The sequence below is a fragment of the Panonychus citri genome, unplaced genomic scaffold (assembly GCF_014898815.1).
Source record: "Panonychus citri isolate SS breed McGregor unplaced genomic scaffold, ASM1489881v1 Contig00028, whole genome shotgun sequence".
In the NCBI taxonomy this organism is placed as follows: Eukaryota; Metazoa; Arthropoda; class Arachnida; order Trombidiformes; family Tetranychidae; genus Panonychus; species Panonychus citri.
Genome location: NW_026515433.1, coordinates 1,918,733 through 1,936,241, shown reverse-complemented (window position 1 = coordinate 1,936,241; position 17,509 = coordinate 1,918,733). Strand labels below are relative to the sequence as shown.

The window sequence follows — 17,509 nt, the reverse complement described above, 5'->3', positions numbered from 1 at the left end:
TCATCTTTTAATCTGAGATTTAATCTAATTGTAATCAACTAAATTTAATTATTCCAATCTTTTCGATATTCTAATTGTTGTTCATTGAATGTTCACGGAGATTTTCATTCCAATTGAAAATCAAAAATTCTTTTCATTTGTTTACATTTAAGTTCTTGATCTTTGCTGTTCATTTGTTGACTTTTGGATTATTGGATATCCAGCTAAATGGATTTACCTGTGATCATGATTATCAGGTGAGATTTACAATTAACTGTCAACAATAGATTTAATTGTTGAGATTGAGAGAGTACGAGAATTAGAGGTGTTAATTACTAGAGATTTTCCTTCATTTAGGATTACATGTATTGTTATTGTTTCTTTTTCTTTCTCATATGTTCTCATCGCTAATTCAGATAATTAGGTAATCTAATTGAAACTATTCTAACCTTAAATTAATCTGTTACCATCCAAAACAATTAACCAACAATTGAAATTGTCCCATTGATACTTAACTATAAATGTCTCTCCTCTGCTCATCATGTTACTATAAATAAGATTGACATTTAAATTTCAGGAAATTAATTTCCATTAACCAATTAACTATAACAATCATCAATATCAGATCATCAGGATCAAAAAAAAATAAATAATCGTCATTAGTATGAGTTAATTAACTAAACAATTAACACTAAACAACAAAAGGAAAATGAAAATGAAACAAAAAAACAGTGAAAGTGAATCAGTGTTTATCTTAATCAATAATTCAATTGACAATAAGCCAATGGATTGAATAATTAACCATTTTATCAGTGATTAGAAACCAATGACCACAATCAACTAATTAATTCTTAATTCAATTGTTCGGACAATTTGAATTTTCTGCCTTAATCATTGTTTCTGCTTAGTGGTTCCCCCTATTGACTCAGAACGTTTTCAATTTTGTTTTTGTTTTGATTTTTGTTTCTGTTTACAAACTACTTCAAGTGCGACTCCATTTTTTTGACCATCGGGGTTTTTGTTTCCACCATGGGTCAAGATTTAAATTTCTAAAGCGTTGACCATCTATAGTAACTTTGATCCGTCGCCATTTTCACTTTTACAAATCAACCATGGTAACTGATTAATGGTGACATTTTTTCCTCAACATTCCAATTCGCATCTAAACACAAGATGAAGAGATTTTTAATTTTGTTGTTTTTTTTTCTCTCTTTCTTTTCTCTAACAGTTGAAGATAATTATTCTTTTACCCCTTGATGTTACTAAAATCTTTGTAAATTAATCTCAATTTTTTTGTTTTTTGGTAAACTCGCAATTCTCCTTCAAAGGATTGGAAATTTTCTCTTTCATTTCCAAGGTTTGATTTAACCTTTTTCTTATGTAATTGGATCAAATCAGTAAGTTGTAGTTTTCTTTTTCTTTTCGGTTGATATGTGATTTGAAAAGAGAAAAGAATAAATTTGTAATAACGATAAAATCTCATTATTAGAATTTATCTGTACCTTTATCTCAATCAATTCGAATTCTTCTTCTATGATCTCTTTTTTTTCTCAGCTTAACAATTGTGAGTTTTTAATTCTTTCTCATATTTTCCGTTTTCTTTTTATGATGAAACATAAAATGATCGAAATCCATTAACGAATTTTTACAAATTTCTATGCTTTGATTTTTCTCTTTATTTCCTCAAAAAAAGCACATTTTACTCTTCTATTCTATTCTATATCTTTTTCTTTTTTACTTATTCTCATTATTTATTCTTTATTTCTATTCTATAGATGAGCCAATATTGGAATAAAAAGGAAACCAAATAAAATTCTGTGTGAATAAATTGTAAATATTTCGTCGAGGTCTCAGTAATATTGATTGGCATCTTTCCCGATCTTCTCTCATCTTTGGTCATAAATTTGCTTGTATCACCAAGAACAACAATGGCTACCACTTCTTATCGAAGCTTCTCTGAAATCTGTGATCCTGAGGACAAAGTTCTCATCCATGTATTACCTGAAAACAAAGGTGGACCTCGTTCATGGCACCAATACATTCATGATTTAGATTACTTTTTTACTAAAATCTATCGATATCATCAACGATCAGGCTTCTTTTGTCTGGTAGTTGGTCAATTATTTGAATTGGTACAATTTATTTTCGTTGTTCTCCTCACCTTGTTTCTCCTTAATTTTGTTGACTACGACGTACTTTTTAAAAACAAACTACCTCCAGGATCTAGTCAAGGTGATCTAAATGTAAAGGTGACCATCAGAGATGTTATACTTTCTGGTGATCAGGTAAACTTTGGTGGAGTTCAAATAATTCTCATCATTTGTGCTGCAATTTTTTGGCTAATGAAACTAATCAAGGTGTTACAGTCCATTTACGTTTACCATGCGATTAGTATTTTCTATTCTGAAGCCTTACACATTCAAGATTCTACTGAATATAGTTGGCAAGAAGTTCAAACTCGTCTCATTGAAGCCCAACACCTTTGCTCCCTTCAAGAAGGCACCTTGACCGAATTGGATATTCACAATCGAATACTTCGTTTCCATAATTACATGATCGCTCTTCTGAACAAAAATCTACTTCCTATTCACTATAAAGTGCCATTCATAGGTGAACAAACCTATTTCTCCAAAGGATTGGAATTCAACATTCGCCTGTTACTCTTTAAGGGTCCATTTGCCATCTTTGAGAATAGCTGGAAGCTCAAAGATGAATTTAAATCATCAATTAATCGGCAATTTTGTGCCAGTAAATTTGCCAAAAATTGTCTAATCTTAGGGTTAATCAATTTGGCTCTAATGCCTCTCATCTTTATCTGGCAAGTTCTTTACATTTTCTATGCCTATGCTGGTACAATTAAACGAGATCCATCCTCACTATTTGCTTCCAAAAATTGGTCTCATTATGCAAAACTATTTTGTCGCCATTTTAATGAGCTTGACCATCAACTTCATGGACGTTTAAGTAAAGGTTACAAAGCCGCCTCTCGTTACATGGATTCATTTACTTCTCCATTATTGGAAGTTATCTCTCGAAATATAATGTTCATGGCTGGTGCTCTCTTGGCAGTTCTGGTTTTACTCACTTTCTATGATGAGGATGTGATCGCAGTCGAACATGTTATCACCATTATCGCAGGTCTTGGTATCATTATCGCAGTGGCTCGAGGATTCATTCCATCAGATATTCCAATGAAGTACAATAAAGCTGAACTTTACTCAAACATTTTACTTCATATTCACTATGCTCCTCATCGATATTCACCATATTCCGGACAAGCTCAAGTAGCCATGGGAAGATTATTTCAATATAAGATTCAGGCCATTTTGGAAGATCTCATCTCTCCCCTGGTAACACCTTACATTCTGCTTTTTCATCTTCGACCACGATCTTTGGAATACGTTGACTTTTTCCGTAATTATACGGTCGAAGTTTCCGAAACTGGTGATATTTGTATATTCGCCATGATGAATGTTGCTAAACATGGTAATCCAGTTTGGGAACCCGAAAAGCCACCAGCCAAAGTTGAATCCACTCCGATCGATGAACATGGACCTGGACGAAAAGATCATTCTGGACGAGAAGGGTATGTAAGAAAGGACAGAGATGGTCATCGACAATTTACTCTGCAAGCGGGTGAAGGTGATGGTGATTTAGGTTCAAGTCCACCAGTGGCAACGGTTCCTGAAAATCTTTGCAGTGAAAATGGAAAACTTGAATTAAGTTTAATCAACTTCCAACTTACCAATCCTAATTGGCATCCATTGGATCAATCTCAGCGTCTTTTCATCAGAGGAGTTACAACAGCCGCTCTAAATGCTAATGGTGAAAGAGTTGAGACCGGAGTTGACATTGGTCGAACCTCTACTGACCCAGTGACCCCTCATTCGTCAATGGTTGGTCGAGTTCCATCAACGATTCAGTACACGCACCATTATCCAGCCGCATCTTCATCTCATAACCCACCTCGAACTCCACATTCATCGTTGACTGATGAACAGGAAAGTGACCTCAGTCGAGGATATTATGTAGATTCATTCAGTTTGAGTGAGATTGAATTACAAATGTCTTTAACCTCTCGATACCTTAATGAACTGGTATCATCGCGATTGTCTAATCAACACTCAGTTTTATCACAATCATCAATATCTCAACAACAACAACAATCAACATCTCAATTGAGACCACGATCACAACAATTACAACGACAACCTCAAGAATCTGAAAATGCTCCTCTTTTACACAGTTCGCATTTCTCTGGACGATAAGAATATTAATTAACCAACAACAAATTTTTGATTACAATTAATCAAAGAAAATTTAAATTATCCATCATCAGTGAAAATATCATACACATTTAAAATTCATCAACCATGTTAATCTTAATTTTCTCTCCCTCCCCTCCCTCTCTCTCAAAAGCATCATTCAATCTTATTTTGGCTCAAATTAACAAATTTTTCTTCTCTCAAATTGTAACAATCACAATTATTTAATTTTCGATCATAAAGAACCAAAGGCTTTATTGTTAAAATTCAGTTCGAAAATCCAACCAGACTCTCATTTGATACACAATCGAAATGACTTAAGATCTTAATAAAGACGCAATTTTCTCAATAAATCAATCAACCGTCCCCATTAATTATTCGTGTTAATTGTGATTCGATTGATAAAAATCCAAATTACTTTTAATTTAATTTCCTCGAAAGTGTCTCCCCCTCGCGAGATAAACGAAAACGAAAATGAAACACTAACATTTAACTGGAATGTTATTGTGTCTTAATTGTTGATTAATTGATTTCTTTTCTATTTATTCCTCATTTTAATTGTTGTCTCTCTTTCTCCCTCTCTCTTTGGGAGTGTCTCGATCTCTGATCATCATCTCTTTTTCTCTTGATCTTCGCCTTCCATTGAATCTCTTTTCTATTTTCGTGTCTTCATCATTACTGTTTTTATCTCTTTCTTTTTTCTCTCTCATTCGTATTTTGATTCTTTCATTTGATCGAAATCGGTGAAATCAGTTGTTGATTTCAATAGATATTCTCATCTGTTGTTACCTTGGCCTTTTTCTGCAATTACTCTTGGTCTTTACGCTGTATCTGTGTGTCGATTGTATTTGATCATCTAAATCATGGGAACTTTAGATGATAAATTGTTGGGTGAAAAGAAACATTATTACTGTGATAGTGATGATGATGAAAGAGATGATAATGATGATCGACGATCTGGAATATTTGGAGCCAGTGGGGGACAATCACGTTCCATGGGATATGCTAATCAAATTCAATCACCTCTCTCACCTACTGAGCCTTATTCAACCAATGTAAGTATCAACATGATTCTGAGGTTTATTAACCTACAAAGCTCAATGTTGATTACTCTTTGTATCCATGAACAATAATCTAACTGTTATTTATGGAAAATTTTCCAATGTGTTTTGGAATTTTTTTTTCTTCTATTCTTTTTCAACTCAGACTGGACCAAAAGGAGTTCTCAATGACTTCAAGAGATATCAAGAGTTGAAACAAGAGAGAAAACGTTCAGAAGAATTGAGTAAATTAAAGTTAATGGAGAAATTGTCAATGTCTTGTAAAACCTACAATGAAGAATTGGAAGAAAAGAAACAACAAGAGATTGTCCAAGATGAATTGGATAAGCTGATGACCGATGATTCTGATCCTTTTCTCAATGAATATATGAAAAAGCGAATGTCCGAAATGATGGAGGAAGTTGAAGCTAATCGATCCGTTCGAAAGTCTGGAAAACTAATCAGATTGACCAAAGGTGAAGATTTTCTCGAAGCCATTGAAAAGGAAGCCAAAGATGTTCTTGTAATTTGTCACATTGCCAATGAATCTAATGAAGGATGTGTAGCTATGAATGGTTGCCTCCAGTGTTTAGCATCCAAATATCCATTTATCAAATTCTGTGCCCTCGATGCCCGATCAGCCGGAATGAGTGAACGTTTCAAGAAACAAGGAGTTCCTGCCTTATTGATTTATAAGAACGGAAATCTAGTTGGAAATTTTGTTCGTCTCACTGATGAATTTGGTGAAGATTTTTATGCCTCTGATGTAGAATCTTTTCTCATCGAACATGGATTCTTACCTGATAAAACTTTGGTACCAGAATTGATGAAGAAGAAACAAAATCGTGATGCCAATCAAGATTCTGACGATGATGATGATTGTTGATGGAACCATGGAACTTCCAGTTTGGCTTCAGTCATTCTCATCTTGTTGCTATACAATTTTTAAGTGATTCTAATTGTAATACTTAATCTAATAGAACTCATTCCATATGATATTCCAATTAAGTTGAACAATTTTCAGCTTCCTATCACATATCTTACTCCATATTCACTATCTTCGTATTCACCATCGTTTTTTAATGTTCAGGGTTAGTAAACCCACTTTTTATCATCCACTGGAGGTGAAAGACATTAAGATCAATTTGATAGCAATTCGATTCTATTAATGTCATTACCTTAATTATCTTTAAGTTTCACCACGATAACCAAATGTTTGATCATTTTATTTGAACAAAATTAATAAAAACTCTACTAACATTTCAATCTGTTAATCAATTGAGGTGAATTGATTAGTATCCAATCACTTGAGATTGAGAAAATGAATAAGATCAATTCGAGCCATGAGAAAAAAAAGATTCAATTTCATGCTGATTGACTCGAATTTTATAATTAGATTGATGCAAATGTAACTTGTGAATATGGGTTCGAAAGTTAATCACGGAAGAATCAATTATATCGATAATCCAAAAGTCGCTTGATTTAGGTGCTGACATTGTTCTTCACTCTATGAGTAAATATATCAACGGACATTCTGATGTTATCATGGGAGCCATCATGACAAATCGATCAGATCTTGCTGAGCAATTAAGATTCTTCCAAAATGGTAATCAATTCAAATCTTGAGACTCCAATTTAATTTCTGAAGGTTGTTACCAAGACCAAGGGTCACAAATCCTTAACCAGTAACACATCTGACGATTAATTGTTTGCTTGATGATTAGATTGTCAGTTGATTATCTCATTAAATCAAAGAGTAATAGCTTATTACTCTTTGGATTAAATTGAATCTCTTTTATTATCTGATTTCCTTTCCCTCCTCTCTAGCTTTGGGTGATGTTCCTTCACCATTTGATTGTTTCCTTGTTAATCGAGGAGTAAAAACTTTAGGAGTTCGAATGGAATGTCACCAGAAAAATGGCCTGGAAATCGCTAAATATCTTGAATCGCACCCGAAAGTGGTTAAAGTTTACCACCCTGGACTTGTCAGTCATCCACAGCACGAACTTCACAAGAAACAATGTTCAGGATCAAGTGGAATGATTTCATTCGAGATCAAAGGTGGAAAAAAAGAGGCCTCAGAATTTGTCGCTAACCTTAAAATTTTCACCTTAGCTGAAAGTTTAGGTGGCATCGAATCGCTCATTGAGATTCCCTCTCTTATGACTCACACTTCAGTTCCTGAGGAGCAAAGGAAACACCTTGGAATCAGCGATTCATTGGTTCGAGTTTCCGTTGGAATTGAATCAGTTAAAGACTTAATCGCAGACTTGGATCAATCATTTTCTAAAATCTAATCTAATATCATACGATTGATTATCCAACAATCATTAAGATTAATATCGTTATATTGTTTTTTTTCATCTAAATGATTAGTTGCAATCTAATATACCCAATCAATCACAATTGAAAAGTATAATAATCCTTTGATTTAATGGTAACAGTTTCAAATAAATGAAATTTATGGTCAATAAAAGAAACCATAACAGTTTATTGGTTTAGCTTTAAATTTATGGTCATTGGTGTTAATTAGCTTGATTTTTTTTTCTTCAATCAATTATATCGATAGAAATTCAATTAATAGTCAATTCTGATCGATCATTCTGTTAACTCTACCTTTTGATCATCTCTCTTTTTTTAATCATGATCGTCATTTCCACATTTACGGTGAGTTTTGATCAATTTTGTTGTTTTTGCGCAATTTCAGCTTTCCTTTTCTCTCAATACTTTCAGAGTCTTTAATTGGTATCACAGACTAACAATTATTGAACAATTGATCAATTGTTACCATAATTTATAGTAATTCTCATGGGTGTTGTTGACAGTAGTTCCTTTTTTTTAACATGTTCATTTGTTGTCATTATTCATTCATCAATAAAACGCTTGGTTTCCTTTTCCTTTTCCAGTTTTTGTTGATGTTCAATTTACACTTTGATTATTTACATTCTTAGTTCCAGTGTGAAGTTAGATGATGTTAATTATTATGAATTATAATTATCAGCATTCCTTTGAAAGAAAAGATATTCATTAGAATTTGGATGAAGAAGAAGACAAAAGAAGATGATTTAGAATAGAATAGAAGGGAAAATAAGGCTTGATTAACCTTCTTCCTCCCTCAAGTTGAAACTTTTTCTTCCATCCTGATGAAGGTGATTTGAATTTTTCTCCTCTCACAAGCTTCAATAATCCTCTAATTATAAACCATTAGATTCACTTAATGAAGAAAAATGGAGAAACATAAGATAAGTGAGCTATGTGAAGATTTCAAACGACATAGAAAGAGTGAGAGAGTTAACATGATTCTAAAAATAGAATTTAAGATAATTAATAAATTATTTGGCTAATTTAACTGAACCAGTTACCAATGCAAAGACAAGTAAAGTAACAATTAACACCAATCAAGGCTTAAACAATTGTAAATCCTTATCAATCCACCGTAGAGATTATCGGTTACAGAAATATCATCGATTCCCCAGTTAATTGTTATCAATGGAATTACCAGAAATCTATCTAGGGAATAAAAGAGAGATAAAAAAAGATTAATTAATAAAAACAATGTAATTAGTAGTAAGATAAACAATAATCTGAGTTGTAATTATATCAACAATATGAGGATGATATTACTGATTGAATTGTCATTCATTATTCAATTGAGTTAATATCAATGAAAATGATTACAAATTATAATTAAATATTGATATGTTTCATTTACGTTAATCATCATGACTCAATAAACACAGATGAATTTCATCAACCATGTAATATGTGAGTTATCATGATAATTGTATTTTTAGACTTTCATAGTGAGATTAACGTACGAAAAGTAGAGACAGCAAATTAGACGAAATAAATAAAATAAGATAAACAATTAGAATTTAAATTGTCAACAGCTACTTACCTTTTCGATGAGAGAAATAAATTGACGTAAATGGAGATAAGAATCAACAGATGATCGTTTTTATAGGATTTTCCTTGTGATTCAATAGATGGAAGCATCAGAATTAATCGCGTAGCAATTGAATCTATTTGAATATTGGATAAAAACGCAATTTAATCTAGAGAGAGAGAGAGATGTTGATCTATGATTTAGATTCATCAGGTAAACTGGTTTGAGAAGGAGAATTAGATAAACAGAGAGAGAGAGAGTTTTTCTTGAGGGTGGGTGGCGAAAGGAAGAGTCTCCATACAAAGTATCCCAATATCCACATGATGAAAACTCTTTCAAGTCAATGGCGCATTAAACGGGGGTTGGCCTTTATTCTGTACACTCTGTAGAAAAAGAAAAAGAAAGAAAGACGATTAGAGAGAGAAAGAAAGAAAGAAAATGGAAAGAGAAAAAGAAGGAGGAAGAAAGAGAAAACAAGAGAAAGCGAAAAAAGCTAAATAAAGAAACATCATCTTCTTAATACATGTAAAGGTTACGCAAGTTAAAAAAGCGGGAGAAGATAATGAAGCAGATGAAGGAGAGAGAGAGAAAGAGAAAGGAAGATGATGAAGATAAACAAGAAACAAAAGAGATGGAGGATTAACAAGTGAAGAAGAAGAAACAAAATGACCAGTTAATCATTCTAAAAATCAATGTTATCTTTTCCAAAGATAAACAGAGAGATTAAGACTTGTACTCACCTAGAGAATTAATAAGATGACAATTGTTACGAAATTAGTTGTAATTATGTTGACGAATATTAACTAAAGAATAGAAAACAAGTTAATCAAAGGCATTTGAACTTCTCCAAAAAAGAGGAACAAAAAATTAAGACTTAATTACAATCCAGCAAAAGGTTAATTACCTATTGTGTCCAGTAGAATTTGTTTTCTCTCTTTCGCTTTTCTCTTTTTTCTCTTTCTTTCTTTTTTCTTCTTCTCCTTTCACCTTTTCTTTTCTTTTTCTTTTTTCTCTCATCATAATGTTTTCTTTTCTTCTTGTGTATGTTTGTTGTTTTCTAATGAAAATTTAATTGTAATTGTTTTTATTTCGACGCGTTTTAAATTATTGTAAATTGTTTTCTTCTTTTAAATTGTCAACTTGGATACTTAATCAGTGGATACAATTGATTGTCTTCAATTTGTTCTCTCTCTCTCTCTCTCAAACTATTGACACATGGATGTTACTATTTGGTTTACCAGAAAAGGAAACAACAACGAATTAGTATAACAACAACAATTATATTTACACTTGTAAGTAGATTTGGTCAATTTGTTTTCTCTTCTTTTTTTTTCGTTGTTCTATCTTTTTAAATTGTATTCTATTAACTGGTGATGGTGATTAATATACATGTAAATTGATATTTTCCATTGTTGATTAGTGGTGATGTATTGGCATGAGAGAATTGATTATTAGAAAGGAAAAGATTGAAGGAGAGAAAAAGAGAATAGAAGAAAAAAAGTAGCAAATGTTTTTAATGAATGAATTTGCAACAAAATGGTGTTGGTGTTGTTGATGATCATGTTGATGTTGATGTTGGTGTTGGTGTGTGTCTTTGCTGATGATGAGAGGAAGAGAAAGGCAAAAGTGTGGGAAAGAAAGGAAAAGGAGGAGAGAAAAGAATGACGATGATAATGATGAAGAAGCAACAACAACAAAATTAACTAGAAAAAAATGATAATCAAACAACCGCCATCTTTTAATTTCTCTTCTTTCTGGTTACACCAAACAAACGGAAGTTAATTTTTTTCTGATTCTCTCTCTCTCTCTCTACGATTCACATTTGTTACTAATCAATGTAATCACCTTTTTTTCTGGTTCCATTTATTGTATTCGTTTAATCAAATTATCTAACACGCTTCGTATACACATCACAATTAACCTTGCATTTTGTAAGGTGTTAATGGTTACAATTAACACTTTATTATTTTGGTAAACCAGTTAAATTGCAATTCACCAGATTGTTAATTTATCTCTTTCTTTCAATAATGATCAACGGTTTCAATCAATCTAAATCAGGGTCAGATTATGATGATGATGAAAATTGTTTTTCTTTTTTTCATTTGACATGATTTTTTTTTACTTCTTCTTCATTAAATTGAATTGGAAAATTATTTTCTTTTCACTTAATTGTTTCTCTTCTCACTTAAATGATTATAATTGTTCATTTCTATCAGAATTTCACTTCGTTCTCTTTTTTAAAACAATTTATACTTACATTTATTTCTGAGAAGAAGAAAAAACAAAATTCTTTCATCAGTTGATTCTAAACTCTTTCAATTAATCAATTAAAACTTTAATTTCTTCCTAATTTCAATGTTACACTTTAATTATTATTACAATTTTGATCTTAATTATAATTTTCCTCTTCTTGTCGTTCATGCAAAATAGAAAACTAGTTTTTTTCGCTAAAAAAGTTTCTGATCTCATTTCATTCAATTGTAGTTTTAATGATTAACTTTTTCTTGCTACGATTTGTAATAATTAATTTTAATTCTTTCAACTTTTCATGATAATTTTACTATTTAGCTATTTGTCACACTTATCTTATTCCTCTTCTCAGCCAATAAAAATGCTTCGTCGATGGTTTCGCCCTCTAGTGAGGAAAAGAAACTTTTTTTTGGTTTTATTGTTTGTATTTTTATTGAATGAAATTGGAAAGAGAAATGAATTGAAATGTTTTTATTTCTTAATTTTTTGATTTAATTTAATTTTTTATTTTACTTTATTTTCTTTCTTCTTCCTAGTTTAACAAATTATTACATTGTTTCTTCTTATTTTCTAACACTTGTGTCAATTTAACTCTATTTCTCTATTTCTCTCTCCATCTAAGCTTTGTATTCATTTTCTCTCTCCTGTTTTTGTATATAAATTTTATTTTCTCTCTTCTTTTTTCTCTATCACCTTCACCTTGTCTCATCTTTTTTTTTCTCTTCTTCTTCATCATCTTCGCCTTCTTACACTAAATCTCATCTTCTTCTTCTCTTGTGTATTATTATCCGTGTTCTTCTGTTTCGTGTGTTGTGTACACCATCATTTTGGAGTACCAACAATCTATTCTCATTGTTCATCATTCATCTTCATCCTGGATTAACAATTTTTGGAAATACCACCAAAGCCTTTAAAACATAAACTAAAATGTATGTAGTTTTAGAGTGTGTGTATGTGGCTAGAAGTCGTAGTTGATTTCTTATTTGAATGAGTATTTGTTGGATAAAAAAGAATAGTGATTTTTGTGTGGTTAAAAAACAAACCCTTTTTTCTGAGTGGCAGATTTTGATTCATTGAGAGAAAGAAAGACAGAAACTAGTAAATTACTACTTCTAATCTTCTCACAAATTCATCTTGTATCCTTACTCGTAAATGTGTGTGTGTGTGTTTATTTCTCTTTGTGATTTTTTTTTCGTACATTTTCAACGTAAACTTTACTTTTGTTACTAAAGACTAAACTGATGATATTTTTTATTTCTTTCTTTCAATTAGTTTTGTGTTAATATTTCTTGGCCATGCAAAAACCAAATTTAACTTACAAAATAAAGCGTAAAGCTGTTGCTCATTATGATGTTCAAAGTATTACTGCCAACCTACACAGTCCGGTGGTGGTTTCTCAAAAGAATACAATTACTGGTGCCTCAGCGGCAAGTAAAAATACTTGTGTCGATCAAGGAGATGGGAAATCAAATTCCCTTGTTATGAGTTGTCCCTGTTTTCGAAATGAAATTGGTACTGAGAAAGAAGTATCCGTCATTTTAAATCGTTTAACCGCCTCTCAAAGTCAAGTTCAGACCGATGATTCTCTTATCATTCACTGTCCGTCCATGGCCTCTGGTCTTTCCATTCTGGAAGATTGTTCAGATCGATGGAGATACAATATTTGCCCTTATCAAAAGATGATGCTCACTACTCCAACAACAACAACAACAACAATCAACAACGGTGCAGAGAAAAGTAAATGTTTTATAATTGAAAATTGTGATATAGGTGCATCCTACTACCGGATACATTTCTACGGTTTAGAGCATCAAAACTGGTTTGGCATTGATGATAATCTTGGTCCTATTGCTATCAGCATCAGGAAAGAGAGAGTCAACAGTCCAAAGCCCTCCATTAATAATTTTATTAACAATAATACCAACACCACCAATGTTAATGGCAATGGCCTTTACTCGGGTAATGGTACAAGTACCACCATCATTGTCAACAACAATAACAACAATAATAATAATAATATTAATGGTAATAGTATCACCAATGGTCAAACAAATGGTTCAATTAATTTATCTGTAACAACTTCATCAAGCGCATCTTCAAACTCATCATCCTCATCAAATTCATCAACAACAATATCATCCTCAACAACAACAACAAATTCATCATCAATTTCCTCATCATCATCATCTTCATCATCTTCATCTTCATCCTCTGTTCAAAACAATCGGATAAAACACCAATATCGAATAATTATTCGTACAAGTCAACTTTCTGTCCTTCGAGGGACCGTGTATGAGGATTACATTCCAGCTTTAGCATCTTCAAGACACACTAATCACAATAATCATCATGCGAAAGAAGTTCTTGAGTACATAGCCCCAGAACTTAATTTAACTACACTTCGTTTAGGCGTATCCAATGCCGATGAACAGTTACTCAAGCTTGATGAACAGGTAATCACTCGAACCTACAAAGTAGGCGTCTTGTATTGTAAAGCTGGTCAAGGAAGCGAGGAAGAAATGTACAATAACGAAAATTCAAGTCCTCAATTTGAGGAATTTTTATCCTGCCTGGGTGAACAAGTTCGGTTAAATGGTTTTGATAAATATCGAGCTGGTTTGGATAATAAAACGGACACCACTGGACTTTACTCAATTTATGCCAATTATCATGATTGTGAGATAATGTTTCACGTTTCAACGCTTTTACCTTATACGCCCAATAATAAACAGCAACTATTACGGAAAAGGCATATTGGAAATGACATTGTTACCATTGTTTTCCAGGAACCTGGTGCCCTACCCTTTACACCAAGAAGTATACGTTCACATTTTCAACATGTTTTTATTATTGTTAGAGTTTTACCACCGGAACCTTGTGAAGTTGTTGTCGGTGGTGGTGCTGGTGGTAGTGGGGAAAACAATACCACCGGTGTCACCAGATATGCTATTGCTGTTACCCGATCCAAAGAAGTGTCTGTATTTGGCCCACCGATACCTGATAAGGGAATTTTTGTTCGAGGCAAGGAATTTACTGAATTTCTTTTGGCAAAGATTATTAATGGTGAAAATGCAGCACATAAAAGTGAAAAGTTCAGTAGTATGGCTCAACGAACTCGACACGGTTATTTAAAAGATTTGGCTACCAATTATGTCACCAATACAACTTTAAATGATATTAGTTGTGGTAATAGTGCTTCCGCTAAATTGGTATCAACTATTTTTGGTTCTAGTAAAAGACGAGGTTCACATCGGGTAAAAGATTGGCAATTTATTGGTGATCAAGTTATTAGAGGAGCAATTGTTTGGGAAGCAACGGTTAACGATTTTGGACAATCTAAATTAGTTGATTGTTATGTTGGTATTTCCTGTGATACCTTTATTATTATTGAAGAATTAAGCAAACAAATATTATTTGCTTGTCCTAATATATCAATTATTGGTTGGGATGCATCGCATTCAAATTATATTGAAATTTTCTGCCATCAAGGTGAATGTATCAGATTAAATTGTAAAGATCAAGGATTAGATTTGGATGAGATAAGTGAGATTAAAACTCGGTTGGCATCAGTGACCAATGGCTGTCAAACCAAAGAGTTGATTCTCAAACGTAACAATCAGGGTCAGTTGGGCTTCCACATTGAACAAGACGGAATCGTAAACGACGTTGAAAAGTTTGCCTTTGCCTGGAATGCTGGCCTTAGGCCAAATTGTCGCATCGTTAAAATATGTGAAGTTGTAACTGCCACTCTTAATTATAATGACATGATAGATTATCTAAAAACATCATCAACTGTTAAAATAACAATTTTAGATCCCAATCCAGATGGATCACCTAAAAGGTAAGATGAAAACAAAAAAAAACTATTTACTATTTTTCCACTCAACTCAACTCATTCAATTTTTTTTCCTCTTCTTGTTCTTATCTTCATCTTCATCTTTACGTTACTCTACATTTTTTTATTGTTACTTATTTCTACATATTAGTTAACAATGATAGTAGTTATAAATTATACTTCCGTTGATTGTGAAGTTGTGACACAATTAAAAAACAATTATTTCAAGCTCAGGTTTATCCATCAGTTATGACCAACATAATCATTTTGGCCTCTTTCCCAGCTTTCACTCTTTAGTGTCATTATTATTATTATTTTTTTTTTGTTCTTTTTATTGCTCTTAAAAATCTACTTTCTTCTCTTTCTCTTCTTCTCCCTTAACGCCTCTTTCTTTTCTTCGATATTTTCGTTTCGATTTCTCATTTTCTCTGCTCACTCAATCGGTATTCCATTTGAAAATTAAATACTAATCGCCTTTTTTTTCTCTCTCTCTTCTAATTTACAGAGGCTGTAACCTTGCTAAATGTCCTTATCTGAGTTACATGGCTGCAGGAAGCTCCATCAACAACAACAACAACAATAACAACAATAACAATAATAATAATATCAATAGTAATAGTAGTTTAGTATCAAGGGATTCACATTTACCTTTACAACCACCACCACCCACCCAAAGTAGCCTTAACCATGGTGGAGACTATGAAAATATCAGAATAATGAGCGAACAAAAAAAGTATCATCTACCTTCAGAATTTAAAAATGGTCTCTATCATCATCGGTATCATTATACCACTGGAGCTTCAGCCTCTGCGATTGCTGCTGCTGCCGCTGTTGCTCATCAACAAGCCAATAAGAACAATAATATTGGTGGTTTACCTCTTGGTAATTATCCATCAACATCACCTTATGGAACAAGTCAATCAAGTAAAAGCCTTACTGTTTCACCGGAAAAGGAAACAGACAAAATTAACAAATTAACTCCTTCATTATCATCATCAAATATTTACTCTAATCTGGGTAGTAGTTCCCAGCTTCATTTATCATCATCATCCTTTGTCTCAGGATTAACGCGTTTTACAAAGCGAGAACCACTTCGACCAAAGTCAACTACCAACGAATGCACCTCTTTATCATCATCATCAACTAATCTTCACAATCCTAACATGGGAAGTCCCCAACTTCATCTATCATCTTCATCCTTTGTTTCCGGATCAACACGTTTCGCCAATTCAAAGCGAGAACCATTACGACCAAAGTCAACAACCAACGAATGCACCTCTTTATCATCCTCATCTTCAGGTTCATCATTATCAACCATTAATACACCATTTCTAACAAGTCTCAACAACAATAACAACACAATTAATTCAGTCAAACATCAAACTTTACCAGGATCAACAAGCATAACCATGTCACCCTCACCTATGCTAAGCTCATACGCCATTGCCATGCCAATGTTATGTACCCTTAACTCATCCTCTTCCTCAGAGGAAGATATTGACACCGAATGGCCAACCCTAGTGGAAACAGCAACCAAAGCAATGGCAATTAACAGCACCGGAAGTAACAGTGATGCTTTATCCGTTAAAAGTGATAATGCACTTGAACAATGGGTTCGTGAATTTGAAGCCAACGTAAGCTCAACTCCTAATGGACATTTATCATCTTCATCAACACCAACCTCATCTCTATCAGCAACAACCTCAACCTCATCAACCTTAAACCACCCAACAACAATTACAACAAACAACAACAACACATCATCATCATTATCATCAACATCAAGCCTTCCTACTCGACGAGGGACATCTGGAGAGAATCTGAAAGAGTTGAAAGAAACGGTTCAAAAGTTGCAATACGATCTGGTCAAGGAGCAATCAGATAAAGCGAAACTTGCGGAACTGGTCAAGTCGTTGGAGAAAGAAAACTCAAGGCTTCAAGAGGAGCGTAAAAATGCTATTCTACAATTAAAAACTCTCACCGATTTCTTTTTCCATCGATAGTAGGACAAGAAAGTTAATCAATCAATTTGTAAATTTTTTCTTCGGTTCATTTTTTTTTTCTATTAACAATCAACCGAAAATTACCTTTGCCTTTGTTTTTTATTACAATCATAACTATTATAACATATTCTTTGTAATGAGCTCACTCAATTTTCGCCCTTTTTCTCATTAATTAAAGTTAATCCTTTATTCTCAATTCTCACCCACAATACAACCAACAATTAGCAACAATTGTTCCTCAACTTTTCCAA

General features: G+C 32.8%; 4 protein-coding genes and 1 long non-coding RNA gene across 11 annotated transcripts; 4 read left to right on the top strand and 1 right to left on the bottom strand.

The window, feature by feature from the left end:
* Positions 1-82: 82 nt before the first annotated feature.
* Positions 83-4,597, top strand: LOC128396949 (autophagy-related protein 9A-like). Of its 4 annotated transcripts, XM_053357599.1 has the most exons (4): positions 83-236; positions 967-1,108; positions 1,208-1,376; positions 1,755-4,597. In XM_053357599.1, exon 4 carries the CDS (start codon positions 1,908-1,910, stop codon positions 4,245-4,247), a length of 2,340 nt encoding a protein of 779 aa, XP_053213574.1. In that variant the 5' UTR covers positions 83-236; positions 967-1,108; positions 1,208-1,376; positions 1,755-1,907; the 3' UTR covers positions 4,248-4,597. The 4 variants fall into 4 exon arrangements, with proteins under 4 accessions (XP_053213574.1, XP_053213576.1, XP_053213575.1 ...); XM_053357601.1 differs by lacking the exon at positions 967-1,108 and having other exon boundaries at positions 95-236; XM_053357600.1 differs by lacking the exon at positions 83-236 and having other exon boundaries at positions 675-1,094.
* A 134-nt stretch (positions 4,598-4,731) lies between these two features.
* LOC128396953 (phosducin-like protein) lies at positions 4,732-6,558 on the top strand. Its single transcript, XM_053357606.1, has 2 exons — positions 4,732-5,299; positions 5,451-6,558. Exons 1-2 carry the CDS (start codon positions 5,108-5,110, stop codon positions 6,168-6,170), a joined length of 912 nt encoding a protein of 303 aa, XP_053213581.1. The 5' UTR covers positions 4,732-5,107; the 3' UTR covers positions 6,171-6,558.
* Positions 6,559-6,647: 89 nt separating this feature from the next.
* On the top strand, positions 6,648-7,793 carry LOC128396955 (cystathionine gamma-lyase-like). The gene is made up of 2 exons (XM_053357609.1): positions 6,648-6,890; positions 7,112-7,793. The coding sequence occupies exons 1-2, from the start codon at positions 6,794-6,796 to the stop codon at positions 7,579-7,581; spliced, it is 567 nt and encodes a 188-aa protein (XP_053213584.1). The 5' UTR covers positions 6,648-6,793; the 3' UTR covers positions 7,582-7,793.
* Positions 7,794-8,061: 268 nt separating this feature from the next.
* Positions 8,062-10,211, bottom strand: LOC128396958 (uncharacterized). 3 transcript variants are annotated; one of them, XR_008326879.1, is made up of 4 exons: positions 10,075-10,211; positions 9,911-9,973; positions 9,183-9,553; positions 8,062-8,794 (listed from the first exon to the last, which is right to left on the bottom strand). It is a non-coding gene; the product is annotated as an uncharacterized LOC128396958 (long non-coding RNA). The 3 variants fall into 3 exon arrangements; XR_008326878.1 differs by having other exon boundaries at positions 9,183-9,339; positions 9,472-9,553; positions 9,911-10,176; XR_008326877.1 differs by having other exon boundaries at positions 9,911-10,193.
* Positions 10,212-10,244: 33 nt separating this feature from the next.
* LOC128396947 (signal-induced proliferation-associated 1-like protein 2) lies at positions 10,245-17,454 on the top strand. 2 transcript variants are annotated; one of them, XM_053357597.1, is made up of 3 exons: positions 10,245-10,462; positions 12,693-15,261; positions 15,761-17,454. In XM_053357597.1, exons 2-3 carry the CDS (start codon positions 12,716-12,718, stop codon positions 17,256-17,258), a joined length of 4,044 nt encoding a protein of 1,347 aa, XP_053213572.1. In that variant the 5' UTR covers positions 10,245-10,462; positions 12,693-12,715; the 3' UTR covers positions 17,259-17,454. The 2 variants fall into 2 exon arrangements, with proteins under 2 accessions (XP_053213572.1, XP_053213571.1); XM_053357596.1 differs by lacking the exon at positions 10,245-10,462 and adding an exon at positions 11,957-12,349.
* Positions 17,455-17,509: the final 55 nt, after the last annotated feature.

Bases quoted from the DNA above. Each gene is read 5' to 3' on its own strand.
- LOC128396949 (XM_053357599.1), top strand. From the start codon at position 1,908: ATGGCTACCACTTCTTATCGAAGCTTCTCTGAAATCTGTGATCCTGAG.
- LOC128396953 (XM_053357606.1), top strand. From the start codon at position 5,108: ATGGGAACTTTAGATGATAAATTGTTGGGTGAAAAGAAACATTATTAC. The intron at 5,300-5,450 runs GTAAGTATCAAC...TTTTCAACTCAG, and splicing joins CTGAGCCTTATTCAACCAAT to ACTGGACCAAAAGGAGTTCT.
- LOC128396955 (XM_053357609.1), top strand. From the start codon at position 6,794: ATGAGTAAATATATCAACGGACATTCTGATGTTATCATGGGAGCCATC. The intron at 6,891-7,111 runs GTAATCAATTCA...CCTCCTCTCTAG, and splicing joins ATTAAGATTCTTCCAAAATG to CTTTGGGTGATGTTCCTTCA.
- LOC128396947 (XM_053357597.1), top strand. From the start codon at position 12,716: ATGCAAAAACCAAATTTAACTTACAAAATAAAGCGTAAAGCTGTTGCT. The intron at 15,262-15,760 runs GTAAGATGAAAA...TCTAATTTACAG, and splicing joins CCAGATGGATCACCTAAAAG to AGGCTGTAACCTTGCTAAAT.